This window comes from Leucopleurus acutus (genome assembly GCF_964270905.1).
Source record: "Leucopleurus acutus genome assembly, chromosome: 2".
Classification (NCBI taxonomy): Eukaryota; Metazoa; Chordata; class Mammalia; order Artiodactyla; family Delphinidae; genus Leucopleurus; species Leucopleurus acutus.
Genome location: NC_139143.1, coordinates 41,973,357 through 42,001,121, shown reverse-complemented (window position 1 = coordinate 42,001,121; position 27,765 = coordinate 41,973,357). Strand labels below are relative to the sequence as shown.

The 27,765-nt window shown below is 51.7% G+C and overlaps 2 protein-coding genes across 3 annotated transcripts; both read left to right on the top strand.

Moving 5' to 3' along the window:
- Positions 1-293: 293 nt before the first annotated feature.
- NUAK2 (NUAK family kinase 2) lies at positions 294-18,206 on the top strand. Of its 2 annotated transcripts, XM_082865605.1 has the most exons (8): positions 294-578; positions 9,385-9,505; positions 12,082-12,233; positions 12,588-12,653; positions 14,577-14,696; positions 15,246-15,378; positions 16,062-16,631; positions 17,678-18,206. In XM_082865605.1, the coding sequence occupies exons 1-8, from the start codon at positions 333-335 to the stop codon at positions 17,830-17,832; spliced, it is 1,563 nt and encodes a 520-aa protein (XP_082721731.1). In that variant the 5' UTR covers positions 294-332; the 3' UTR covers positions 17,833-18,206. The 2 variants fall into 2 exon arrangements, with proteins under 2 accessions (XP_082721731.1, XP_082721730.1); XM_082865604.1 differs by having other exon boundaries at positions 16,062-17,793.
- Positions 18,207-21,254: 3,048 nt separating this feature from the next.
- On the top strand, positions 21,255-21,821 carry LOC309976333 (large ribosomal subunit protein bL32m-like; the record flags this gene model as incomplete). The annotated part of the gene is made up of 1 exon (XM_082861909.1): positions 21,255-21,821. The coding sequence occupies one exon, from the start codon at positions 21,255-21,257 to the stop codon at positions 21,819-21,821; it is 567 nt and encodes a 188-aa protein (XP_082718035.1).
- Between the last annotated feature and the right edge of the window lie 5,944 nt (positions 21,822-27,765).

Below are 27,765 nucleotides of genomic sequence, written 5' to 3'. Positions count from 1 at the left end.
GTAAGGTATTCCCCTTGCCTGACCCTCGGGGGCCCAGGTGGGCGGGGCTCCATTGACACCTTTCCCAGCCTCTCTGGGAGGAGGCGGAGCCAGGGACCCGGCAAGCCAATGCTGGCGGTCCTGGTCACGCGCAGCCGGCGATCAGGCCAATGGGTGCCGGGGGGTGTGGCCAGAGCCTCTAGTTCAGGGCGTTTATAACAACTTGGAATTCGGCGCCTGGTCGCGCGCCTTGGTACGGCTGTGGATTCTCGCGCCGCGAGTGGGCAGGCGACCCGGGCTCTAGGTCTCTCTGCCCAGCCGATTCCTCCTCTGCCCTCGCTCACCTGCTCGCCATGGAGTCCTTGGCTTTCCCCCGGCGCCTCGGCCCGGCTCCCTCGGCCACCGCTGCCCTGGCCGCGGAGCTCGTTCGGCCTTTGGCCGACGGGCTCCTCAAGTCGCCCAAGCCCCTAATGAAGAAGCAGGCAGTGAAGCGGCACCACCACAAGCACAACCTGCGACACCGCTACGAGTTCCTGGAGACCCTGGGCAAGGGGACCTACGGGAAGGTGAAGAAGGCGAGGGAGAGCTCTGGGCGCCTGGTGAGTGCGGCTCCCTCTCGCGGCGCCAGCCGGCCAGGCTCGGGAGTTAGCCGCAGGCGGCGGGTGATGGAGGGTGGGCCGGGAGCTAGTGCCTTGCTTGGTGGACTTGCCCGCATTCAGTCTTTACTGCGCTGAGGTTGCGTATGTGTATGGGGTGCTGGTAGTGTTCACTGTAGAAATTGTCCATGGCTGTAGGGACAATTGTCGTGGACCTGAGAACTCCACCAACTCCGGTCAGCAAGTGATGATTGCCAAATAAGTGAGGCGGGGTGCATAGAGGACGAAAGGTGTCCAGAGATGAGAAGGCTTCCTAAAGACGATGAGACTTAAGTGGAATTTTGCTTGTAACAGACTATCCGATAGAATGGGGTGGGGAGAGGAAGTAGAAAGCACCTGATCTTAGCAAGGGGTTAGTAAATGTGTGTAGTTGAATGAAAAAGTGAATGAAGTGTCCAGTTCCTCAATTCAGTTCTAATAGTCTGGCAGCCCAGCATACTGTGGAGATATCACCCCCTCCCGGGGGGCGCGGGTGGGTTTGACATTTAGGTCCTTTCCAGGTCTAAGATTGAGTCAGAGTTTCATTATGATGGGTTTTTAATTCTGGTAAATGTGAAACTAGGCTCTCGTGAAAGATCCACTGTGCCCCAAGATACCTTTGGGTTTGGGGCCTTTTCAGGTATGTGTCCTGTTAATTTGGGATGTGTGTGTGTGTATAGTAGTAGTAATCTGTGGGACCTTGTGTAATTTACTTTATCTCTGTACTCTGTTTCCCCTTCTGCAAAAATGAAAACAGAAAATGAAACAAAAATGAAAACAGAGCCTCCCTCACAGCTGCTATGAGGATTGAATGAGATACAAATATGAATTTAAATTGTTGCTGACAATAGAACCCGCCATGCGAACTGGTATTTATATTTGAAAAGGCTGGCCCCGAAGGGATAGCAGTTTTGCCAAAAGTTAACAATGGTCCCCAAACTCGAGTTTAATGTGCATAGGAATCACCTGGGTGCTTGTTTAAAATACTTCTTCTCTAGTTCCACACCCAGAGGATTTTATTCTGAAGGTGTAGGATGGGGCCAAATAACCTGTATTTGGGGGGACGGCTGCGCCCTGCAGGCTTGGCATGTGGGATCAGGACGCAGATCAAACCTGTGCCCCCTGCAGTGGAATCGCAGAACCTTAATCACTGGACGGCCAGGGAAGGCCCTAAATACTCTGTATTTTGACAGGCCTTTTAGGGCAGGTGGTTTAGGGATTGTTTTGCCAAATCCAGCTGGGTGCTGGTTACGAGATGTGCATGTATGTGTGCGTGCCTGCATGGGTGGCCATGGTCTGCCCTATCAGCTGTGGCAGGAGTTACCTCCCCAGACTGTTTGCTTTTGCAGCCAGTAGATGGTTTGAAATTCAAGAAGTCATTTCATTGGTGAAGGAGAGTGGATGCTGGGGAAAGGGAATGGATTATGGCCTCATCAATAGGACCGAGTATGTTTTTCCTGCTAACACCTGGCACGGTCCCCAGTTGCCTGCTGCCAGGTTACAGCTATTGGGCAATCATGTACTTCCTGGCTTTCCTTTTCTTTCTCTTTCTATAAAGTGTGAGGGCCCGGTGAGGCTCCAGGCTGGAGACAGCTGGGCCCAGGCTTTGTCAGGGGCTCAGCTGGAAAATAGCTGCTTGTGGCTCGTGCCTCTTTTGGGGGGCAGACTGGATTGGGGGCACTGGGGTGGCCTGGAAACTGAGATTGAAGTTCAGAAATCCCATTAAGCTCTTGACCTGGGTCACCGCATGTGTGTCTCTGTGTGTGTGTGAAAGAGAGAAAAGGAGAGATCATTGATTCTGGAATGAGATAAACCAGCTTTCAGTTTTCAAACCTCAGTGGCTGTAGGCAGGGATTCCAGCTCTTATTACATCAGAACAGAGAGAATTCAGAAGGTGCTCCCTGGCTTCATGTCTCTTGTGTACAGGGAGCCCATATCAGGAGGAGTGGGACCTGCCCTAAAGCTCCCTGATCCATAGACCACCCTGTACTTCTTGCTCAGGGTCTCCCTCCTCCTTGGAGAGCAGCTCTACGCGCTGCTCATGGTTTCTCAAAATTCTGGAGAGGAATCCTCCCCCCACCGCACCCCCATTCCTGTCTCTTCACTCTTCTCCCTGAAGAGAGACCAACCTGGTGCCTCAGGATCTTCAGTGGGGGAGAGGGGTGTGGGAGCAGCCCACAACCTCCCCTCAAAGTGAACTGAGGGTTCAGAGGAAAGCCCGCTGGGTGACTTCCATCTCAATTTCTCTCCACATTTCGCATTCCCACCCTGCCTGGATAGGATTCTCAGGGGCCAGATGGGATTGTCCGGAGGGAGGGGCAGGTGAGCAGGACTAATGGCTCCTCCAGGAGGGCATTAAAGGAAAAACCAATATTTGCTCTGGATCTCCTAGCTCTGACTACACTCCTGGTAGCCACACGGCATTTCCTCCTTTGACTCTCACAGCTCTCCTGACCACCCCTCCCCTAAAAAGAAAAACACCTGCTAGGGTCCCTGGAACGGTGGCATCCCCCAAAGCCTTTAGGTTGATCTGCATGGAATTTTTACTCCATGAGGAGCACAGGGGAGTCCAAGGGGACAGTGATCTGGGGCAGGGGTGCTTCTGTCTCATATATTGGATTGTTGCGTGGGATTTCAAAATGTTTGAAAATGACTGAGATGGTCTGATTCCTTCACTGACAGATGGGGACACTGAGGCCCAGAGAGGGAAGGGGACATGTCCTGTGGCTGGTTAGTGGCATGCCTGCAACATAGGCTCCTGACTTGACCACCCCAGGTGCTAGATGACCAATACTGAGTCTTGGACTGGGAGTTGGCTTTGGGCTGAGCCCAGGCTTGCCTCAGTGTGCTTTGTCATTCCAACAGCTAGCTCCGACTGCCTTTCCCAGAGCTCCAGGCGCGCTGAGGGTGGGAGGAGTCACTGGGAACAACCCCCACTCCCATACATACTGACAGTGTCGAGAGATCCCGTGTAGGTGAGCTCCACTACATTTTACTTTGTCAGGAAGACTGCTCAGCTCAGCATCAGAGTGCAAGCATTCAGAATCCTGGCTCTACTGCTTACCGGCTGTGTGACCTCTGTGTATCTCAGTTTCCTCATCTGGAAAGTGGGGATTATAATAATTCCTACCTCGTGGGGTCCTCATAGGATTAAATAAGATAATATATGTGAAGTGCTCAGCACAGTAGCTGACACACACAGTGTTACTATCCCAGCAAGGCTGGCTTTGTTGTGGTCCTACCCTCCCTCTCTTGGGGGAGGGAGAGTCCACCCCACCCTGGGTCTGTCCTGCCCTGAGCAAGAGAATGGCTCGTGCTCAGCTTCCCTAAGCCCTTTGGTCTCTACGTCGTTCAAAGTCCCAGCCTCTCCTTTAGCCCCTGATCCAGAGAAGGGCTCCCGCCTGGCCAGCTGCCAGAGGCCTCTTCTGTGCGGTGCTGCCCTCCCAGCTCCTCCTGCATCTGCCTGCTCAGCAGCAGGGAGGGAGACTCCAGCTGCAGGTGACTCTTGTCCTTGGACTCTGGCCAAACCACACAAGAGGGCTGGGCAGGGAAGCACCTTGCCTGGCAGCCTGGCAGAATGGGCAAAGAAAGGGTGGGCACAGCATGGGGTTTAGGGGAAGCAGCTCAGCCTCCCCGCAGAGCCCATGCCTGCTCCCAGCCTGGTTCTCTGGCAAGGCTGGGTGGGATGGTGAGCCATCCCCACTCTGCCAGCCCTGGCCAGCCCAGCCCAACCTCTCCTGCATTATCTAAATGGGTCATCCTCCAGCTCCTTGCCCCACCTCCCAGAGGCAGCTGCTCCGTGAAAGGCCAAAAAGGAGTCAAGGATCTTGGCTCCAACTCTGGGTGATAGCTATGACCAGAGATGCCCAGCTTGTACCCTCTCTCCCGGCACCTGAAACCAGCACCTCTAGATCTTCTTTTTCTAAGACCTTTCTGCCATCCTCTCCTGAATCCAGATTATTCTTTTTTTTTTTTTTTTTTTTTGCTGTACGTGGACCTCTCACTGTTGTGGCCTCTCCCGTCGCGGAGCACAGGCTCCGGACGCGCAGGCTCAGCGGCCATGGCACACGGGCCCAGCCGCTCCCCGGCATGTGGGATCTTCCCGGACCAGGGCACGAACCCGTGTCCCCTGCATCGGCAGGTGGACTCTCAACCACTGCGCCACCAGGGAAGCCCCAGATTATTCTTGATCTGAGTTCCTGTGGGGACTGGGAGGAGAGAAGGCAGTGTTTAACCAATTGAGCCCCAGCGCCCATCTCTCCAACGTCTTTGTATATCTGTAAGTGGGATGAGGGTGGCTGGTGGTACTGCACAGCCTGGCCCATGGCAGGGTGTGGGGCATTCCCTTCTCCAGGGGTAGGAGGCAGGGAGCTGGAGGCAGGGCAGAGCATCTGCAAGGAACTTTTGTCTTCTGAAGTGGTGGTTTCTCCAGGCAACACCCCTCCATCTTGGGTCCTGACAGCCTTGATATGTTGAGGAACCTCGGAAGAGTCACCTTTCTGGACTTTTGTGTTTGCCATTTACAAAATGGGATAAGGAGTTAGCTCTGCTGCCTTTCCAGCATGCAGGGCCACAGCGGCAAGAAAATCACTGGGCTGGTATCAGTAGGAATTTTGCTCAGGCAGGTAAACATAGATATAGCATGGGGCCTCTGAATAAACCTATTATAACAATCCTTGGTTAGCACCTTCCTGGCGTAGTAGCACGTGACCCATTTCTGAAGAAGCTCAGCGGAGAATGCTAGAGTTTGGAAGGGAGCTTAGAGATCCTAATGTGCAAATTCGTGTATAGTTCCTTTCCTTTCTTTCTGGCCTGTGCTCAAACCTTTCTCTCTGCCTGGAATGCCCTTGTTGCACTGCCCCCCTCAAAGGCCTGCCCACCTCGGCTTGGCAAACCCCACTCTTCCTTCAAGATCTAAAACAGAGTTTTCCCCCAGGGGTGATTTGCCCTACTCCTCCAGGCGAAGGAAGCTCTCCAGTGCTCCTGGAGCCCCTGGGCGGCCAGGGATCTCAACCGTCATGTTCATCACACTAGACTGGACCAAGGGCCTTGGCGCAGGGGCTATCCAATTTTTGTCTGAATCCCCAACACCTACCATAGCGCCAGGCACCTACCATAGCGCCAGGCACGTAGCAGGCATTCAGCAAATGTTTGGAGGATAAATATCCTTTTATTTTTCAGATGAGGACATTAAAACTAGCCAGGCCAGTTAACAGGATCATTTAAGTGACTTGTCTCGAGTTATGTAGCTCCAAAGGGGCAAATAAAGACCAGATACCTGGGCTCTTGACACCCCTCCACCGATCTGGTGTTCACATTTATATTGTCATTGTTGTGCCTCTGTTTCCTGCCCCCTCTGAGTAGGGTGGCCGTATAATATAACATCTCACCTCGAATACTTTGCGGAGTAAAAGGGGCACTGTTAATAATTATACGGGATGACCCAGGATTGTCCCCAGGGAGGTGGCCTTCCTACCTCTGGGTGATCCATTCAGCGACTGTTTTTCTCTTCCTTTCCTAGTCACTTTCCTTTTCTAGTCACTATATTTGAATGGTTGCTCAACTATATTGCAGATGAGAACAAAGGTCACTCAAAATGAGTTCTCACAAACATGGCTGACTCTCCACCCATGCCTTGGAAAAAGGGCAGAAAGTCTTATCTGGGCACTGGTGCCATCAGTCAGGGATCAGCCCAATGACTTAACCAATAAATATATATTTGTGATTTGTGTTCACCAGTAAACAGTTGAGGTCTGTCCAGTGGGACTAGGATAGATGGGGGAACAGTGGCCCAGCCCCACCATGGCAGTGATACATGGCTCTTCTTGTCTGTCACCTGCTTGGGGACTGGTGGAGGCATGAGGACCTAAGTTGTTTCTTTCCTGGGAAGTACCAGCCAAGCTGTGGTCTCCTAAGACCTAATATAGACAATGCGGGGTCGGGGGGTGGGGGGGGGTCCTTGACCTCACCCCCTGAGGCCAGAGCATGAGCTTGCAGGAGGACGGAAGTGTCCACTAAGGATCAACAATTCTGATTTTAAACAGTAGACTTCCAGAGTTGAAAGAAATAGATCTCAGGATTCAACTTGTACACCCTCTACCCATGCAGGGACTCCTTCTAGCACCCCTCAGAGCCCTTTATTTTTTTGAAACCTCATTTCTTTTAGGCCTTGTCTTCTTTAGAGCTCTGCCTCCTAGCCCACGATGATTTATCTCATTGTATATGTTTGTGTGTGTACAACTGTACATCCAAGATATGCCTAGTTTTTGCATATGTGTGTTTCTTAAGCTCTCAGATATTTGTTTCATTATCTAGGTATGTGATTTACATGTGATTTTTTTTTTTTTTGCTATCTATTAATTCAGTTTTATGGGCCTTTATCTGAAGAGCTCATGGCATTTTATCTATTGTCTGATTTTTTTCTTTTTAACAGGAGAAAAACAAATTTAATTTCACATGTACAGGAACCCCCCCCCCCCAATTATGTGGCTTCCCAACAGTCAGGCAATTGAGGCTTACCTGCCATCCTGAGCTAAGGAGAAGGGGGCAGGGGTCTGGCATTGGAAAGGGGAGGACGGCAATTCACAGAAAGATGGGAAGAGCGAATGCTTGGTAGATAAATGTTTGCTGGGCCATGCAGATAAGTCTTCCTGATGAAAAAAGTTATCTCTGCTAATAGCGCTCTCTCTGGTACAAGCCTCCTATCTAACTTCTTTAATGCAGTTAAGGGAGGGATAAAAAGCTCTTCTTGAGTCAGCTTCATTGTCTTCAGCTCAAAATCATCCACATGCCAAAGTGACAGTCTGGGGTAGCCTGCCCTGAGCCCCACCACCAAGTAATGCAATTACGTTTCAGTGCAGGCATTTATGTTCATATTTATAATCATCATAACATTTAAAGTCTCGGCAAACATGTTTAGTTGCCACTGGATTGGTGTGTCCTCATGTACAAGTGACAACTCTTTCATTTGTACCTAGAGTTCATTTTTTGCAGTTATAAGACCATAATTCTTTTCTGCAGTGATAATTCATAACTGAAAAATTATTAGAACATTATCTGATATATCAAGACAATTGCAGCTCTGGAGTTTCTATGTAGGAGAGACGTTAATGGCTCTAGTGGGTTGGAATTAGGAGCAACAAGAGTTGTCTTGAAGCTTCACTGTATTGTCTGATTTTTAAAACAAAGAATTCAGAGAGAAAAGAACGAGTCCATAAAATCTCCCCTTCAGGGAGAGAAAAAGGGTCTGGAGAGGTGTTCAGGAACCAAGCTCCAGGCCGGTTGGAGGAGGATTTAAGCCCCTTCCCCCCATCCCCACCCCCTGGGCAATTCTAAGCCGGGGATTTTTCTGCTTAGCTCATTGGGGTGGTTTGGAGCAGAAGGGGTGGGGGGCGTGAAGAGAGCGCCTGAGGTGCAGCCCGGCCCCTGCAGCTGCAGCGTGGGCCCCTCCAGGGGCTTGGGCAGGAGACTCCATGGTGACCGTCCCTCCTGCTGCCATTGTCCTCCCTGCCCTGCTCTGGGAGGGCGAGAGAGCCGGGCCTCCCCTCTTTCATGGATGCAGCTCCAGGGGAGGAGCGGGGCGGAGGGCACGCCATCCCTGGCCTGTTGCCGGGGTGACCAGGCCCAGGGCATTGTGAGCTGCTCCTCTTACAGGATTACGGCTGTTCCGCATTCTTGTCTGAGGGGGACATAGGCCCGAGGCCCGCGGTCCGCAGCGGAGCCGGAAGCCTTTGTCTGCCTCCAGAGCCCTGTGAAAGGGGGATTAGAGGCCCCGCCCCTTGGGCTCTGGGTTCCCTTTTTTCCACCTCCTTTTGAACCTTGAGGGGAGGCAAACCCTCCTGGGAAATGAACGAGGAACTGTTTTCCTCAGCCTGTGCCTCGGGATTTCTCCTAACTTGCCCCGCTCCTGTGAAGGGGAAGTCTTATATTTACCATTTGTGTCCTTGGACAGGACTTGTCAGGAACTGACCAGCCCTGTGACACCCCACCCCATACCCGCCCAGCGCCTGATGCCAGAGTTGTAGCCTCCGAGGGCCCCGGGGCATTTATATGGTCACTTCACAAAGTCAAAGAAGGAAAGCACCCCAGACATCTTAGTCCAGCCTGTTTATTTCACAGAAAACGAGGCTGGGAGAGGGCATGGGCCTTGCCCATGAGCACAGCAACAGAGCCTGGAGGGCCCAGGTCCCCTGAGTCACCACGCGGTGTCTTCCCCACACACTGCATGCGCTGTTGGTACTCTGTCACCATCGCTGCTCAGTGCGGTGGAACAGAGAAGGGGGCGAGATGCCTCAGTCTCTAAGAGCTTTGCTTAAGCTGCTTCTTGGCGGTTCATTCTCCACTTCCTCTTGCCTCCCTCCACCCTTCCTGAACCCACCACATGTACCAGCCAGAGAGTTTAATCCTTAAATGGCATTTTCACCTTTACGGACAAGATAGCAAAGCCCAGAGGACTCTGTTTAACTGTCTAGTTGTTTGTTTGTTGCTGGGGGAGAGACATTACTTACCTAGACCGAAGAGACTAGCATTTTTTCCATAACTTTTTTGGGTGATTTTTGTGTGTGTGATAAAGCATATGTAACATGAAAGGTACCCTCCAGCCTCTCTGCCGCCCGCCCCAGTGAAGGGTGGAGAGGCTTCTCTGGGTGCGCGCTGTGGCCTTTGCAGCGGCTGTAGGCAGATCACCAGGGTCAGGGCTCCCAGAGTGTCCTCAGGGACGCCTTTACCTGCCAGACCTTTCTCCTCACTCTCCTGCATTCTCTGCTCCCAGGTGGCCATCAAGTTGATCCAGAAAGACAAAATCAAAGACGAGCAAGATCTGATGCACATTCGGCGAGAGATTGAGATCATGTCATCACTCAACCACCCCCACGTCATTGCCATCCACGAAGGTACAGAGGTGGAGCATTTGAAGCTGTGTGTGTGTGTACGTGTGTGTGTGTCCAGGTGGAACAGATGACACAGAGGTAAAAAAGACACAGGCTGGATTTGAAACCCAGCTATATGACTTTGGGCAACTAATTTAATTTTGTCTCTGGGCCTCAGTTCCTCATTTGTAAAATGGGATAATCCCACCTACATCACAGGGTTGTTGCAAAGATCAAATTAAATGTCACCAGGGAATTCCCTGGTGGTCCAGTGGTTAGGACTCTGTGCTTCCACCTCAGAGGGCACGGGTTTGATCCCTGGTCAGGGAACTAAGATCCCGCATGCCCTGTGGCACTGCCGAAAAAAAAAATCAAATTAAATGTCACCAAGTGCTCCTCTCATGGGAGGAACTCCACAGATTGTAGGCATTTTTGTTCTTAGGTTTTCCGTACTGGAACACTGTTTCCCCAGACCAATGAGATCCTTAGCAATCTGGGGGAGGCTGAAACATACGGGGACCTGCACGTGTCTCAGGTGTGTGGGTGCTGTTTTTCTTCATATACAGGAGCCAGACCTCCTGTCCTCTGAATCATTCCCGCCATGGGGCTGGCTTCTACTTCTCCTCGTCTCTTGGAGCCTCCTCTTGCTCTGACATCGGTGCTGGCTTTCCACTCCAGCTGCCCTGTTCCCTGTGACCCAGACAACAAAGTGAGCAAGAGAGGGTGATGAGGGAAAGAGGGGGAGCAGCCTCCCACACACACCTGTCTGCTTCCAGCCTTTACCTAATATCAGTTAGACAGGAAGCGAGGAACGGCAGGAACAGCAGGAAGGAGGAAAGGGAGCCTGTGGCTTTGCCCTCAGTCTGAATATTCCTGATAGGAAGAAAGAGAGGTCTCCTCTCTTAAGTTCTGTTTAGAGGAAGACTTAGGGCAGAGCCACTGACATGGCCCTGTGGCCTGAGCCTTTCCCATGAGCCCTAGCAGGTGGCTGGAAGGCTAATTGTTTCTCTGTTTATTTCCCCCAGGGAGGAGTTGGTTAAGCCAGGCTAAGCTTGGTGATTGGGCTGTGTGTGTGTGTGTGTGTGAGACTTCTTCCCCACACCCATTATCTACAGCTAGGTCTGGGAACTGAGCTCTGAAGCTTAGGATGTAGCTGCTACTTACTGCACCTTCAGATTCAGCAAATGTTGGGGTGTCATAGTTACTGTGTATCTGGTAGACCTCCCCCAGATCCATCCCCATCCACAGACTTCAAGAGATATGGACTGGGGGGAAGGCTGCAGTCCTGGGAACTGACTTCCAACATAGCTGCTCTCCAGAATGTGCCCTGGCTGGCTCCTGACCCCCAATTTTACGGCACAAAGTTTGCACACATCCTGCAGAGATGTGGAGAACCACAGGGGTGGAGCCTCAGCTAGGCACCCCCCAGCATTCTGGGCCACTGTGCTCCCCTAGGAAAAAGCACAGTCCTCCTGACCATATATCCAACTGCCTGGGAGCTGGGACTCTTCTTGGGAGAAGCCTCCTCTCTTAGCTCCTTCTCACAGGCTAGACAGTAATCTCTCTGGGGCTGGCTGAGCAAGCCAAACTCATAGGACTCGTTTGACACAAAGATGCAATATCACAGACACATGTTTTGACACACACCCTGCTGAAGGGCCAGTTTGGTGAACCAGCCATTCCCTACTTTTCCAGGAGGCAAGACAAGGCCTGAGGTGGCAATAGGGCCCCTTCCTCACATGGAGATGAGCCAGCTGGAGTAGGCTGGCTGCCAGGAGCCCAGCCAGTCAATTAATTACCAAATATTTATTGATCGTTTCTATGTACAAAGCCCCAGCCTGGATATTCTGGACGGGAAGTCAAAGATGTTAAGGGTGATCACTATCTCAGCTTTCCATGGTACTTTACAGTCTACAAAGCACTTTCATACTTTTATTCCTCTTCTCATCCTCAAGTCAGGCATTATTATGGGCATTATTTTTCAAGTTTATGCGTGAGGATGCTGATAATAAATATAACAGTAGGTACAGTCTGTTGAGTGCTTGCTTGTAGTCAGAGCCCACACCAGCTTGCTCCGCCAGCCTGAGAGCTGTGACTAACTTTTATCTATTCCTCGCCCCAGCTCTGTGACGTTGCTATCATTATCCCTCTTCAAATGAGGAAACTGAGGCACACTGATTGAATAACTTGCCGTGGTCACCCAGCTAGTAAATGATGGGGGCAGGATTCAAATCCCAAACCTACATTCTTACTGATGTATCTAGAAGAGATTTGCCCAAGGTCACGAGGCAAAAAAGTACTGAACCAGAGAGCCTGGTTTTTCATTCTCATCCAGTGATGTCTCAGAATTTGCAGGGTAGTGTTAAGAATCCTCCAAAGCCTGAACTTCCAAGGAAAGGGAGGGTGAGCCAGTTCCCTTGGCCTTAATTCGTTGCTACTGGAAGGTGTTGGGAGCATCAAAGGGCACTGTCCTCCCTCATTAGCAGATGTCTCTGGTGGGAGGTCCTGTCTGGTTTGGGGGCCTGGGGGTGATCCGTGTTCCCTAGTGGGGAGCAGTGCACTCTGGAGGGGCCTGACATTCCTGCCTTGCTCTGCCCCAGTGTTTGAGAACAGCAGCAAGATCGTGATCGTCATGGAGTACGCCAGCCGGGGCGACCTATATGACTACGTCAGTGAACAGCAGCGGCTCAGCGAGCGCGAAGCCCGGCATTTCTTCCGGCAGATTGTCTCCGCCGTGCACTACTGCCACCAGGTGAGCGGCACCTGCCTCAGCCCTGTGCTGAGGGGGTGGTCCCTGGGGCTCGGGGGCTGGTTTCACCAGAGAGATTCCATGACTGGTCCAGGATCACACAGGGAGATCGAAAGGGGCAAGACTCAGTTCTGGACTCAGCCTGGGGAATGTTGGTGTCTCTGGCTTCAAGTCTCTTGGCTGGGGTTGGAAGGACCATGATTTGTTGTAGTACGTACCAGTAAAGATGGGCCTCCCAGCCTACCTGTGCTCACCCCCACGCGGCCCCCTTTGTGTTTCCCTCACTGTCCAGACCAGGTCCTCATGTCCTTCTCTCCCTGGTGGCCTTCCCCTGACCCTCCTCCCTCCCTCTTTCAGAACAGGGTTGTCCACCGGGATCTCAAGCTGGAGAACATCCTCTTAGATGCCAATGGAAATATCAAGGTGAGCCTCAGTTCTTGTCTAAAGCTGCTTCCCTACCCCTCCCCAGCCTGTCTGCACTGTCCCTTGCCAAGCATCTCTAAGCCCCTAGGGGGTTCCAGAAGGAGTTGAGCAAAGCTCAGACTCTTATATGGGTGCCGATAAGGACCTTAGCCATCATCCGCTTCAGTACCTCATTCTATGGATTGAAAGCTGAGGCCTTATGATAAGCAGTGATTTGCATAAGGTCCCACGGCTAGCAAGTGGCTGAGCCTCAGCTAGAACCAGAGTCTTCTGACTCCCTGACCAGTGCTCTTGACGTCACAAGGCTGAAGGAGTCTAGATCTAAGGTTGGCTTCTGCTCACAGCCTTGGGACTGGCACAGAGAGGCCATGGCCTGAGTTCTCCCCACCTGCACGCATGCACATGCACGCACGCATGCGCACTTTAATCTGCCGCAATTAGGTAGCCCTTTAGCACCTTTCACCACAGCAAGCACTCCAGAGCCAGCTTCCTGCTTTCTGCAGCTGCTGAATTCCCGTGTCTAAGTAGTTAAATTTAGGCCTGAGAAGTTCAGGTCGATGTGATAAACTCAGGTCTTGGGGCTGGAAGGGGAGACGGCAAGGGCTGGCCCCTGCAGATACCTGGAAGGGCTCTGACTCTGCAGTCGGACCCTCCTCAGAATCTTCCCGAACCCAGATCATAGTCCTTTCCCCAGTGGCCCCTGACCTGTGCCCTGAGGTGCCCTGAGGCGCCCTGGCACTGAGTTCATTTTCCTTACCAGTTCCCGGAGTAGGTGGGGCTCTCTTTGATGCTGACCAGGAAGGGGGAAGCCAGAGCCAATAAATCCACACAACCCAGGCAGGCACGAACTTTCCCATCTGCACCAATCATCTGCCTCATTATAGGCTTCAACTGGTAACTGCCTGATAGGAGGCCGATAAAACCCATAAATGAAGGAGCCAGAGTTCATAAACAACTTCTCCCCACCCTGGGCACACGTGACCGTCTGCTGGGGATGAAGAGGTTGGGAGCAAAAGGGCATTGGCCTCAGCCTTTGTCTGAGGATAGCTGGCGGAAGGGTCTTTCTGAGGAATGAGAAGATGGGCTTGGGGCCCCTCAAACCTTCAATATCAGAGGGCTCAGGAAGTCCTGTAAGAAGATCCCTTCTACTGGGCTATAGCCATGACCGTAATCTTTGTTCTTCCTTCAGTACTGCTTCTCAGCTATACTGGGCTGACCCCACTCCCGCCACCACGTTCCTGCCCGGGTGTGGGCAGAGAGATGCATTCTTTGCTGGGAAGGGCAGCCCAAGCCCAGGTCATGGGGTAGCTTGCTTCTGAGGTTCATGGCATTGGCATAAGACACTGTCTGTCCCCCTCCAACTGGTAGACCCTTCCTTTAGTCAGTAAGTGGCCATTAGTCCCACCCATGGGTCACAGCTGTGCTAGGAGTTGCAGGAGGGGTGGGGGCAGGAGGTCAGCATGGGAAGCATATTGACGTGGCAGTATGAGGAGACGGAACTGACAAGCAGGGGCTACCGTGAGCCACTGCAAATGGTAGGGCTTCATGGGAGGAGGAGATCTCAGGGCAATGGAAGGCTTCCTGGAGGAGGTGGGCTTGCTGGGTCAGGAGGATGTGTGTAGGCAGAGAGAGCATCCCTGGAGTAGAGTACAGCGTGAGCAAAGGGGCCTGGGGAACAGTGAGGACCCTGGAGCTCCCCGACACCTCTGCCTACGCTTTCCTCATTGACACAACCTCCAAAGGGCTCTTTCTTCCAGGGCCTGAGCTGTGTTGGTGGTGCCCGGTATGGGGTAGGGGTCATGGGCACCCTTTCCTGCTGCTAGGGCCTGGGTTTCCCCGGGGTCTGGCGGGGGGCAGACCAGGAGCTATAGAACAACACAGGCCTTGGTGTGACCCCTGCCTGTGTTTGACCCAATTCTGCAGATCGCTGACTTTGGCCTCTCCAACCTCTACCACCAAGGCAAGTTCCTGCAGACATTCTGTGGGAGCCCCCTCTATGCCTCGCCCGAAATCGTCAACGGGAAGCCCTACACGGGCCCAGAGGTAAGTGTCTGGACTCCTCCGCCAGCCTGCCTCAGCTTAGATCCTGAGAGAGGGATGCGCTACTTTTCTAGTTATTCCCTTTCTCAGATCACAAAACTCACTTCCCCACCAAAGTAGTGTGTGGCCGGGTCTCTAGCGGGAGTGGCAAAACTGGAACAAGAGTCTTCTGACCCCCAGTCTGGTTCTGTGCCCCTCACCTTCCACATTCCCATTTCCTTTCCCAGCCCCCAGCCAGCCTCCCTGGAGGGATGGTATCTGTCACAACCAGCACTCCTGGCCCAGAAGGGATGACCTTGTCACTGATCTTATGTTTGTGGCTGCTCCTCCCAAGGGGAGGCAAATGACAGCAGCTCTCCATGAACCTCAGTCCCTTCTGCAGCGTCACCCTCTCTGCCCCTGGGTACTAGAAGGAGGTGGTCCTCAGATACACTGGGCTCTGGGTTCTCCAACATGGGCTCCCTTTTCCCCATGGTACTGAATGAAGGTGAGGCTGGAAGCCCTCTAGCCTGTGGCATGAGGAGGTCCTGGCTGATCCTCTCTCTCCCTCAGGTGGACAGCTGGTCCCTCGGTGTTCTCCTGTACATCCTGGTGCATGGCTCCATGCCCTTTGATGGGCAGGACCATAAGACGCTGGTGAAACAGATCAGCAATGGGGCCTACCGGCAGCCACCTAAACCCTCTGGTGAGTGAGAGGTGTAGGTGTTCTCATCTAGGTGCTGGGTGTCCTTTGCTCAGTCCTGAGGCAGCAATTAAACAGTGACAGTAAAGTGAAGAGGGCAGCCCACTGTAGCTGGAGTGTACCTTCCACCTCAACTCCTGCTGTCATCTCTTTGCCTCCTATGTCTGTGACCTCTGAGGAAGGAAGGGATAGCTCCTTCCTTCCTTTATGGGCAAGCTTTATCATATTTGGAAAGTGCTTCCTAAGGTCTAGCTTAGATCCTCTTTGCTACAATCGTCTCATTTCCTACTGCTTTTGTCCTTGTCCTTAGAAATCTTTTTGTCCTTTCATGTACGATGTGTAAGGCAAGAAGAAAGATGTGAGGACCTTGGTTTACTCTTGAACAGTCCCTCCCCTCAGAGGGTTGCATGTCAGTGGAGCAAAGGAGGATACACACTAACACATAAACATGGCTGTGGTCCTGAGGGGTGGTGGGATGGATGAGGAAATCCGACAGTCAATCCAGGGAAGCTGGAGACTGGGGGGCCGGCCCGGGCTGCAGCGTGTCTGGAGCCCTAGGTGGGAGTGGCATATCTGACACAGGAGTGAGCAGTGTCTTAGCACAAATGGGGGTGAGCCAGTGAGGGGGACTGTGGGTGCCCATGCTCATGCCTATGGATCTGAAACCCTTCTCCTTCTTCTTTTAGATGCCTGTGGTCTGATCCGGTGGCTATTAATGGTGAACCCTACCCGCCGGGCCACCCTGGAGGATGTGGCCAGTCACTGGTGGGTAAACTGGGGCTATGCCACCCGTGTCGGGGAGCAGGAAGCTGTGCACGAGGGAAGGCGCACCGGCGGTGACTCTGGCCGGGCCTCCGTGGCTGACTGGCTCCGGCGGTCCTCCCGCCCCCTCCTGGAGAACGGGGCCAAGGTCTGCAGCTTCTTCAAGCAGCACGCGCCTGGAGGCGGGAGTCTCGCCCCTGGCCTGGAGCGCCAGCATTCGCTCAAGAAGTCCCGCAGAGAGAATGACATGGCCCAGACTCTCCAGGGGGACCCAGCTGCTGATGCCTCCCCTCGCCCTGGCAAGGGCAACCTCAAGCTGCCGAAAAGCATTCTCAAGAAGAAGGCATCGACCTCCTCAGAAGGGGCAAGGGAGGGCCCTGAGCTTGGCCCCGTCCCTGTGAGCCCAGGACAGACTGCCCCCCCGCTCCCCAAGAAGGGCATCCTCAAGAAGTCTCGCCAGCGGGAATCCGGCTACTACTCCTCTCCTGAACCCAGTGAGTCTGGGGAGCTCTTGGATGCAGGGGACGTGTTTGTAAGTGGGGATGCCATGGGGCACACGCCCCCCCAAACCTCAGGGCTGCTGCTCCATCGCAAGGGCATCCTCAAACACAACAGCAAGTTCTCCCACGCAGCCCTGGAGCTCACAGCCCACACCGCTTTTGGTTCTTTGGATGAACTGGCCCCACCTCACCCTCCAGCCCGGGCCAGCCGCCCCACGGGGGCAGTGAGTGAGGACAGCATCCTGTCCTCTGAGTCCTTTGACCAGCTGGACTTGCCCGAACGGCTCCCTGAGCCCCCACTGCGGGGCTGTGTGTCTGTGGACAACCTCGTGGGGCTTGAGGAGCCCCCCTCAGAGGGCCCTGGAAGCAGGTCCCTGAGGTGCTGGCAGCAGGACCCCCTGGGGGACAGCTGCTTTTCCCTGATGGACTGCCAGGAGGTGACAGAGGCCTACCAACAGGCACTGGGGGTCTGCTCAAAGCTCAGCTGAAGGTGGGGGGCGTTGCCCCATCCCGGCTGGCTCTAAGACGCAGCTGGCTGCACCCTGAGGGGAAACTGCCTTCTTCCCTGCCTCCCAGGACCAGCATCCCAGCCCAGAAGGCAGGGATGGTTTGCAATTGAGCCCTGGGGAGGGCTGGATGTGGGAAGTGGGCAAGTGAAGTGTACTGAGGGTTCAATGTCTTCAGCCGCATGGAACCAAGAAGGTAGTAGAAGGGAAATGAGTAGAGAAGTAGAGAGGAAGGCCCAAGGCTGAGTCCAGGTTGCCTGTTTCTTGTACACATAGTAGGGCCGCAGAGAGCTGGAAAGAGCGCTCCCAGCGCCCAGCTCCTATAAAGAGTAAGTTTTGTGCATGGTGCCCTCCTGCCAAGGTGGGGATGGAAACTCTTGAAGTTCACATACACATTCCCATCTCCACCAACCACTCAAACTGGAGTGTGGCACCCCCCTAATGTGCCTGGGGTGTCCTGGGAGTGGTCTTCTAGAGTGTGCCCTTCCTTATTTATCTGAGCAGTAAGAGAACACAGCCTCTGTTTCCTCAAAGGTTCTCTCCCCTTTCGCATCCTCCAAACCTGGCCCAAGCCTCCTGGAGTCGCTGCTATGAATCTAAAAGACTTGAAAAGGCTCGGGCTGCTACTGGACATCATCTCAAGGGGCCCGGATTCCCCTGGACCCCACCTTGGACCTCAAAGACTCTGAACTTCTCTAGCCTCCCAGCTGCTCCTGCTACTGAGAATGGATGTGTCTGTTTCTCTGGGCTTTCAGGGCCTAGAATGTTCTTATTTATTTTTATGTTTTCAGCTCTGCATTTTTAAAATAGTGACTCTTACTGTTTTCAATAATGTGAATACTATGTTCTGGGGAAATGCACTATGACATCTTAAGTTTTGTGTACAGGGAGATATTTTTGCAATGATTCCCTACTGATCAAGGGGAAGCCGGGGGCCTTTTATAAATCTACATGTCCGATCGCTCTGTCTGGAAGGGGTCTCTGGCTCCCTCACTCCACGCCCTGATTCTATCTACCTGATGGTCCCTCTTCCCTTCTGTGGTGGCTAGAAAGAGCCACCCATTAAAAACCAGAACGATGATTGGAAAATAGCTTCTGTGGTTCTCTTTGGGGAAGTGGGGGCACAGGTCTTCGAGTTTTCTCTTAACACACACTCCCTTGGGCTCTCACAGATGGAAAAAAGAGAACCTGCTTCATAAAAACAAAACACACACCAAAAACCGAGCTCTTAGCTCCAAAGGACTCCCTGTTACACCTCCATCAGCGGTTCTGCCCTTGTAAACACCCAGCGGGGAAGGTGCCCTGGGCTAAGGGTCCCAATTTGCTCCTCCTGCATTTAGCACTAAAAAACTGGGTTTGGCAGACTATACAGCCCTGCCCCCACCCTTCCCCCTCCTCTCCCATCCCTCCCCCATCTAGCTCCGTCCCCTGCTGCTTGTAGGCACCTCCACCGCCTTTATTCTCTCCCTCCAAAGAAATCCCTTTCCCTCCAGTGCAGGCAGCTGCTCCCCACTCCGCCCCCCAACCGCCTGACTCTTAGAGGAAGTAAAGAATGCTTGGAATGCCCCCCTCGTTGGCCGTCCCTCTCCACCCCCTGCAGAGCATTCCCCGGACTCCCGCTCCATTGAGAAACTCCCAGGCTCTGAGGGCTAGGATGAAAGGGAGGATAAGGACAAAGTGCAGGCAGGCAGCCGGCTGGCTCCAGCTTCAAGCAGGCTCCCTCCCCCATACCTCCCCCGGCTCTGGTGTTCGCAGGCCCCCAAACAGTCTGCTCCCCGTACACCTGCCCGCCTGCCGGTTTGGAGCGTCTGCACTGCCCTCCCCCTCCCTGCATCTGGGGAGCTGGCAAAGTTGCTGAGTCTGGGGAAGAAGTGGGGAGGCCAGGCAACTATGGGATCAGGATGGGAGAGTAAACAAGAAACCGTTTAGGCTACAAATGGGGTATTTCAGTCTGAAAATTTTGAAAAGGCTCCACATCTCCTGGTGATGGGGTTCCCACCTCCAGCCTTTTCATGGAGACTGTTCAAAGCTCTTCCAGCCCCGAGGCTCCACCACTTGAAAACAAGGCAGGTCCAGCTGAGGGCTGGAGCTCTGGGCTAGACTGTGGGTAGACACAGGAAAAATATAAGGGAGGGTCTTTACCCAAGAAGCATAGAGTTCAGATGTGGAGTTAACTGTGTTCATTTATTCATTGACTCAGGAATCAAGCCCTATTGTGTGCTAAGCTAGCTCCGCATAAGATCCTAACCTCAGAGAGGTTGCACACTGAACAGCAAGCCAGCATGCATAAAAATAAGTAAAATTCAACAGAAAAATTTTTAGTTCAGAGAATGTTGAAGGGGAGTTGGGATGATGAGAGAGAAGAATTGCAACTTAGGAGGTAACAGGGCTACCATTTTTTAAGTGCTTATGTATCAAACACTTGATATGTTATGTAATGCCCAGGAAAGCCTTGCTAGTTCGGCACAATGTTTATCATTCTCGGGTCACAGAGGAAGAAATTGAGACTCAAAAACATAAAGTAACTTGCCTAGTTAGCAGGTGGGAAAACTCAACTCAGATCCAGGTCTGAGGGATGCCAAATCTTAGCGGAGTGGGCGACGGGGGGGCTCATTTAAACTAGATTGGGTTTGGAGAGTTGGGAGTATATCAGTGAATGGAACTACAAATACTTATTGAGACACTATTACATGCCACACTCTCGTCCAGGCACAAGGAGTATGGCAATTCCTTCTGCCCCAGATGCCTTCCCCTTACCTCCAAAGCCCCAGAAGGGAGCTGGGAAATAAAGGGTGAGTGAGAACACGGAGAAGCTAGAGTGGGGAGACAGGACAGGAGGAGAGAAGGGACGCCAAGCCCCTGCAGCCCATCCTACTAACACTGCTGGCGGGGCGGATTTCTAGGAAGAGGAGGGGACACAGAAGTACTTGGTCCTGAGATCTTTGTCCTCTTTGAGGTCTGTTTGCTTAACCTCTTCCAAGCCAGGGGCTGGGAGGGGTGGGCAGGAGAGGGGATGGATGTGGCGGAAGCCCGCTGGGGAAAGAGACTCTGGGTGGGAAGAGAATGTCTATTACTCCAGCCCCTAGAGACCCAGGCTCGGGGATTCCATTTGCACGGAGTTTCCTTCCCCTCACTTGCCAGGATGCTTCCCCTCACTTGCCAGGATGTTTCATACCAAAAACATTCCAGAAAGGAGGCTCAAAGAGATGACTCTGGGCCCCAGGGGGGAAGGCTGAAGCCCTAGGAATATTTAGTGCCACATCAGTGCTTCTGGAATGTGAATAACCCAGACAACCACCGGGGGCAACTTGGGGAGACAGGAAAGGGCCTTCAGAGACCAAGGCAAGAAAGTCTTGGTCAGAATTCTCACCTTAGCCTCAGCCCTTTCCTGGGGCAAGTCCATCCAGGCTGTCCCTGAGTGGAAACCCCCTCACTGGGTAGTACCGAGGCTCCTCTGCGCAGAGCGGGGAGACCCCCACAGCAGGCATGTCAGGAGGAGCCCTTCCCTTCTCCCCAGACCCCAGTCAGGCTGCCTTGGACCTTCTGATGGGCTGGTGGGAAGGGGAAATGGCGATGCAACAGTCCCCTGCATGGCACAGTGCCCACATCCCACTAGAGCGTCTGCTCAGCTCTGCAAGCCAGAATCCAGAGACTCACTGACAGCCAGAGCATGTCTGGACTGTGATGAAGCCAGGACAAAGGGCGAGCTGAGGAGCCTGGGCATTTTTAAGAGGAGACTGGGGTTGGGGGGATACATTTGTATACAAAACGGACAAAAATCTCTACCCTTACGCGGTTTCCATTCTAGTGGAGGAAGATAGACAACGCAATACATATAATAAATAGGTGAATTATATAGTATATTAACAGGTCATAAGCATATGAGGAGAATGGGAAGGGGACAGGGAATAACGTTTTAAATTGGGGTGATCAGAGAAGGGCTCATCGAGAAGGTGGCATTTGTGCAAAGACCTGAAGGAGGGAGGTGCTAACCACATAGATATTTGGGGGAACAGTGTCCCAGGTGGAGGGAACAGACAATAGAAATGCCTTAAGTGGGAGCAGGTCAGGCTAGTTCTAAAACAGCCATTGAGGTTTTCGGTCGAGCAACATGGCACCTGCCATGCCTATGCTAATGGTTCCGCCGTGGCCTGCAGCCCAGGGACTCCTCCGGAACTGTTGGGAGCAACTGCAGCGGAAACTTCGGCAGAGCCGCCCAGGCTTTCCCAGTCCTCAATGGGGACCAGCATTAGCGGTCCAAGGTCCAGCTATATTTACAGAACCAGCAACTGATACCAATGGAAGGAAGGAGATTTCCAGTTTTTTGGAGAGCATCTTTTGGATGGCAGCTCCCAAAGACAGACGCAGCATTGAAGTTAACAGGTGTAGGAGAAGAAACCCTCATAAGCTTATTAAAGTTAAGAACAATATAGACGTTTGTCCTGAATGCGGTCACCTGAAACAGAAACACGTCCTCTGTGGCTATTGCTATGAGAAGGTGTGTAAAGAGACAGTGGAAATCAGAGGACCGATAGGGAAGCAAGAGGGAGCCCCTTTCAAGGCTCCTACCGTGGAGATCATGGTGCTGTACTTGGGGGAGACACCCTCCGAGCAAGATCAGGGTAAGAGGATCATTGAGAGAGAACAGAAGTGGCCATCCTGGTTCACCCAGAATTGACACCAAACATGTTTCGAGAGGATAACTTCACATAAGATGTTTCTCCTGAAAAAGAGGAAGACTTTGTTTTTATGTTGGTTGTGTGCTTGTTTTTAAATCATCAGCATAGCCTAAAGCATTCTCTATAAGCAGTTAGGTTTTTTGCGGGTAATTTGAAGAATGCCTCAGGAGTAAAGTCTGAAAATGTTCGTTTATGCAGAGGCTCAATGGATTTGTGTGTCTGTTTCTATTATACTATGCAGTTTTAGTACACAGAATTTTCAGGACAGAAAAATAAAACCTAATTTAAAATTCATAGCCAGAATTATGCGTCTGGGCTCTGGTTTTGTTTGCCACTGGTTTTGCTTACAAGAATACTTACACAAATGCTTTTGTTTAAGTAACACCTGAAAATAGGTTATTTAAATTCTGGGTATCGCTTTTTTAAGATGGTAGATATAGCAGTAAGAAAAAGTTCGTTCTGTTTGGTTTTTTGTTTGTTTGTTTCAGCAAATTAAAATTGCCTTTGTATAGCACTTTAAAACAAAAAAAGCCATTGAGGCTGGAACAGAGTGAGTGAAGGAGAAAGTAACAGAGAGAGGGTCAAGATAGGAAGCAGGGGTCGAGCAGTAGAGCACCTAGGGCCTTGTGAACCATTATACAGGTTATGGTTTTTTTCTGAGCGAAATGGGGAGCCAGTGGGAGGTTTTGAGCAAAAGGAATGGTGTAATCGGACGAAGGATTTTTTTTGTTAACTCCTCCGGCTGCTTGTTGAGAATAGCCAGGGGGTGGGGGTGGCCTGAAGGACTTGAGGGATGTTGCGTCCACTATTTGAGTGGGAAAGGTGGCAGGTGGAGGGGGGTGGGGGAAGCTAGGGAGCACTTCAACCTCCAGCGGCGATGAGAGGTATAAGGAGTCTGGAATTTGGGAAAGAGATGTGAGTTGGAGATAGAGATTTAGGAGTTGTTGCTAGGAAAGAATTTCTGCTTTGGGTGGAAAAGCACCTTAGTTGATCTCTGAAGTCCCTGAGTTCTAAAGGTTCTAGGATTTTATTGAATAGGAAAGCAGTTATTTGTATAGCTGATCAGTTGTTGGTGAAAGCTTGACAGCCTTGACAGCGGGGGAGGTGGGTGTTGCTGAGCTGGGGAGGCAGTTCTGCCTGTTTGCAACTGGCTTTCTCCTCCTGAGGAAGACAACGGGGCTTCTCCCATCCTTGGGAGAAGGCTGGGGGGCGGGTTGGGGAGGAATGGTCCGTTGTAGAACTGAGTCTTCCTGTACGAGAGGGCTGTACTAAAAGACTTCTCAAGACCCTCCCGCTCTGAAACTTCACGGCTGTGCATCTTCTAAGGCTTTTACAGGTTTTATAAGAACATGGGAAATGTCACCCTTGGGCCAGGGCTCTGCCTCTGACACTGGCAGAGGGGATGGGAGTTGCCTTGTACAACCCAGGCCCCAGAGAAGAAGCCGGCTCCCGGATTCCCAGTTCTCTTCCTGTGTTTCAGAGCTTCCTGCTTCAGATCACTGGGGAGCTTGAGCGCAGCCCACAGGGGCCTGGGAATCTGCATTTTTAACAGGCCTGGTGATTGGTTCTGATGACACCGAAGTTTGAGAACTGACTCCAGGTGAGAGCCTTAACTTGCCTCTACAGAGCTGCTGCCTTTAGAGGAATTTTATGCCACTGGGCACACAGCTTCTCTCTGGGATACAAACCTCTTTCTCTTTCTCCCTCTCTCACTCTTATTCTGCCTCCTTTTGGCTCTAAAATGCTCCCATCACTGATTGTTTCTCGGAAGAATTCCCCATGCTTTTCAGGCTCTTCCCTCCTCACTCCAGGCACCAGTCCTCTCCCCCAGCTAATCCCACCTTCTCAATTTCACCTTTTCCCCTCTGGGGGCATTTAGGTCATGTTGGGAGAATGAGTCATCCTAGGGTTGGGGAGGGGGGCTTTAAGTCCATAAATGGGCAAAAACTCTGATTTCAGGTCTCAGTCTCTAGGAAAGAGCCAATTTCTCCCCACCGTCCCCCGCCCCCAAAGGAATTCCCCAGAGAAAAGGAAGGCGTTGGGAGAGGTACTGACCAATGAAATTCTAGAAACAGCAGTTTTTTAGGAGATAGGAGACTGACTCAGCTTCCCTGATAGACAGTGCGGGCCAGGATTTTCCCAGCCCAAGAGGCCAAAATCCCATTTCCGGGCGGAAAGGAGGGCCCAGCCAACACCACCCCCTCCCTACTCCTCACTGCTTTCCCCTCCTAGGAGAATGCAGCTCCAGGCGGTGCTGACCCGGGCTCTGGACAGCACAGGCTCTCAGCTATCCCAGCAGGGCTGACCACATGCCTCACCCAGACCCCGGGGAAAGGGTGCTGTGACTTTTTAAAGTTCCCTGGCTGCATTCTGAATCACCCTCCAGCCTGGCCTGCAGTGTCTTCCTGATCCTTGGCTGTGCCCATCAAGCAGGTGGGCCCCTGGTTGGTAGCTGACCAGCCGCTGGCATGGAGCCCCCCCTCTATTAAGGGACCCCTGGCTTGCTCTGCCTCCCAGCCCAGTGCTCAGTTCTCTGTGAATGGAAAAGCCATCGGCCAGGTGGCACCTGGGGAGAGCGCGCTGTCTCCTCCTCAGAACCTCACACAGTGGCCAGGTCTCCCTTGAGATCCTTTCACAATTCAGGGTCTGGGCCTCCTGTGGCTCCTCAGAAACCTTGCTTGCAACAGGCCCAGGAGACTAGGGGGCAGACTCACAAACCTCCAGGAGACGGACAGACACAGCCAGAATGCCAATTTGTTGATTCATAATGAAAAATAGAACTGCTGTGAAACCCACCAGACACTCGGGTTTGCTGATGAGCACGTTCGCCGTCTGTTGGCCATTTCACACGAGGGGAAGCCGAGACTCAGTGGGACGGTTACTCGGGCAGCACAGGAGCTGGGCAGGGAACGCTGTGGCCATGAAGGGTCTTCGTGGAGTACCAGCCTCTCAGCCAGGACGCACCAGGTGGCCGTGCTCAGGACGCGCTTCCCCCGTACAGCTCTGGAGGACATCCCACACATGTATTTGTTGCCCCAGAGACAAGCTCCTGGCTTAGCACATTCCTCCTTTAGGCAGAACACAGGGCAGTCACTTAGAGAGCCCCTTTCACAGTACACTCACACCAGTCCTGTTTCCCCAAGGATTAAACTGGGTGACTCATCAATGTGCTTTGTAAGCAACACCTCCCCAAAGAAACTAAGGAGTGGGAGAAGGTACTCAATAAGTGTTTAATAAAGGGCCTCCACCTGCTCTCCTGGCCCCAGCGCCTTAGAAATGGGAATCTGATAGTTGAATCAGTGAAAAGCCATCCCCTAATAAACCCATCAATGTGTATTGAGACCTTACTTTGTTCTAGGTGCTGTGGAAAATACGGAAGCAATAAAGGCATGGTTCCCTCCCTCAAGGAATTTGTATATAATAAAGTTGAAGCTATAAAATAACATCTACAGGATGATCGTGAACAGCCCAGAGGTGAGTGTGCTAAGGGTGTATGTCTGGTACAAAACATGTGTAGTATGCTCATGTTCTATTGGACTTGGTAGTAATGGGACCACTTGTGTGGATGAGGGATGGACCACTGGCTGTTTTGGGTCCCCACTCTTTTGTCACTAGATTGGTCAGTAAATGAATAAGCCCCCCACTAACTAAAGTCTCTAGGTGTCTAGGCCCCAAGGCAGGGTCTCACTTGCGTCTACTCAGTTGAAATGCGAGGGCCCAGCTGTCCTTCCTCACAACCACTAGCCGTGGCAGGAAATGAGAGAGAGGGTCAGAACGAGCAGATGAACACCAGGGAGGGACGGGGGAGTAAGGTGGTTAGCTCCCTCCTTGCCAGCTATGGCTGGGGCCGGTTGGGGCAGCGAGCACACTGGTTCTTTGACCCTGTCCCCAGCAGCCCATCCATTCTTTTCTCGCTGCCTGGAGGAGTTTACCTTCTTTAGAGCCTCTCAGAGCCTCAAGATGAGGCAGAATTGTAACTCTCTCTCTGAGTCAGCTTGGTCCACTTCATAACTTGTGTGCCACCCCTAGGGCCCTTGGGTCCAAGTCTTTCTAGACCCATTTTTTTCCATCCCTGCTAAGGCACTAGACGAGATCCGGCCTCAGCCTCCTCCCACCCCCACTACCTATCTCGGAAATAACCAGCTTGGAGTCACATTAGATTATGTGTGCAGTGTGTCATACACCCACCCCAAATCAATGTCAGGGGCAAGGCTGCTGCTACCGGTCAGCACTGAAGTCTCTGGTGTTGCTCTAGAGCACCAGCTCTCAAAGTGTGGTCAGGGACCCCTGGGGGTTCCCCAAGTCCTTTCAGACGAAAACAAGGTCAACACTGTTTTCATCATAATATGAAAACATCATTTGCCTTTTTACTTTCATTCTCTCATGAGTGCACAGTGGAATTTTCCAGAAGCTTCATGGTGTGTGATATTATAACAGACCGGATGCTGAAGGAGACATAAGAATCCAACTCTGCACGGCAATGTGAACATACTTAATACAATCAAACTACACACTTAAAACAGTTCGGATGGTAAATTTTATGTTATGTATTTTGTTACCACAATTAAATTTTTTAATTTTAAAGAAAAGAATCTGTCTCTTTTTCATTAAGCCAAATATTAAAAACATTTGCAAAACATGTAGAACAATGCCACTCTTCTCACTATTTTTTGTTTGTTTGTTTTGGAAAATATAGCAAGTTTTTGTAAAAATGTTTTATATATGTAAATGTGTAATGAGTTATTACTGTCACTTTTTAAAACTTATTTTAAAATAAATTAATAAATATTTTTAAATTTATGTTTTAATTTCTAATATGATAAACGCCAGTTCACCCACATAAATGCTCTTTGAGTGTCCTCAATAAGTTTTTAGAGTATAAAGGGATCCTGAGACCAAAACATTTAATAACTGCTGCTCTACTGAGAAGGAATACAGCAGGTAGGGTTGCCAGATAAAATGCAGGATTCCCAGTTAAATTTGAATTTCACATATACAACGAATAATTTTTTAGTGTAATATTACCTAAAACATGCTGAACTAAAAAATTATTTGTTGTTTATGTGAAATTCAAATTTAACTGGGTATTCTGTATTTTTATTTGCTAAATCTGGCAACCCTGACAGCGGGAAAGATTTAGGTTAGACTGAGAACTTGAGTCAGATGTTGGGATTCTGACCCAGGAAAGGATGGAGAATTTCTGACAGCTTTGAGAAAAACGAATGGTTCTGAGGGCCCTAAATGCTTAGGGCTAGGGGTTACAGCCAGGAGGTGGGGCGGGGACAAAGGGTCTTCCCTGAGCTGGGCCCAAGACTCACTCCAAGAAACCCAGGCAGCTGGAGGATTAGCAAAAGCAGTGGAGAGTGAAACCCAACGTTGGGAGGGCTGAGGTCTCTGAAGGATGTCAAAAACATGAGGCAGTGAGGTCATCCGGCTGCCCCTGAGCTCTGCTAAAAATAGTTGTGGTTGCCATAGGGGTGAGAGCTATCAGGAAGCCAGGGTGAATCTCCATGTCTGGTTGGGACTGTGCAGAGATATAGCTGGGGCGGTTGGGCCGTCAGGCCAGGTGGCAGGAAACCTAAGACACACGTTTGGGGCTAGAAATAACAGAGACAAAGAATTAGTCTTAGGAGCAGCCCAGGGGAGAAGGGCCCACACCTCCAGCTAGAATGGAGACCAATGACAGGTCCCTCCTCCCATCAGCATAGGGAAGCTCTAAGAAGCTCTTTCCTTTAAGAGAGGCAGGGGTGCCCCAGAAATAAGACTAGCAGGGAGGTTTTGGTGCTTTTTTAAAAAATTATTTTTTTTTTTTGCCTTCAACATGTATTTAGCATTACTCTATACTTGGCATTGTACCATCCCTGAGGATTCTGAATTGAATAAATGTGGTTCCCACCCTCCAGAGTCCGGTGGAGGAGACAGATGCATAAAACCAACACAAAT

What these genes read in the sequence shown, in the direction of transcription:
- NUAK2 (XM_082865604.1), top strand. Translation starts at nt 333, where the DNA reads ATGGAGTCCTTGGCTTTCCCCCGGCGCCTCGGCCCGGCTCCCTCGGCC. An exon ending in GGGAGAGCTCTGGGCGCCTG is followed by an intron (nt 579 to 9,384) that starts GTGAGTGCGGCT and finishes CTCTGCTCCCAG; the next exon opens with GTGGCCATCAAGTTGATCCA. An exon ending in CCGTGCACTACTGCCACCAG is followed by an intron (nt 12,234 to 12,587) that starts GTGAGCGGCACC and finishes TCCCTCTTTCAG; the next exon opens with AACAGGGTTGTCCACCGGGA.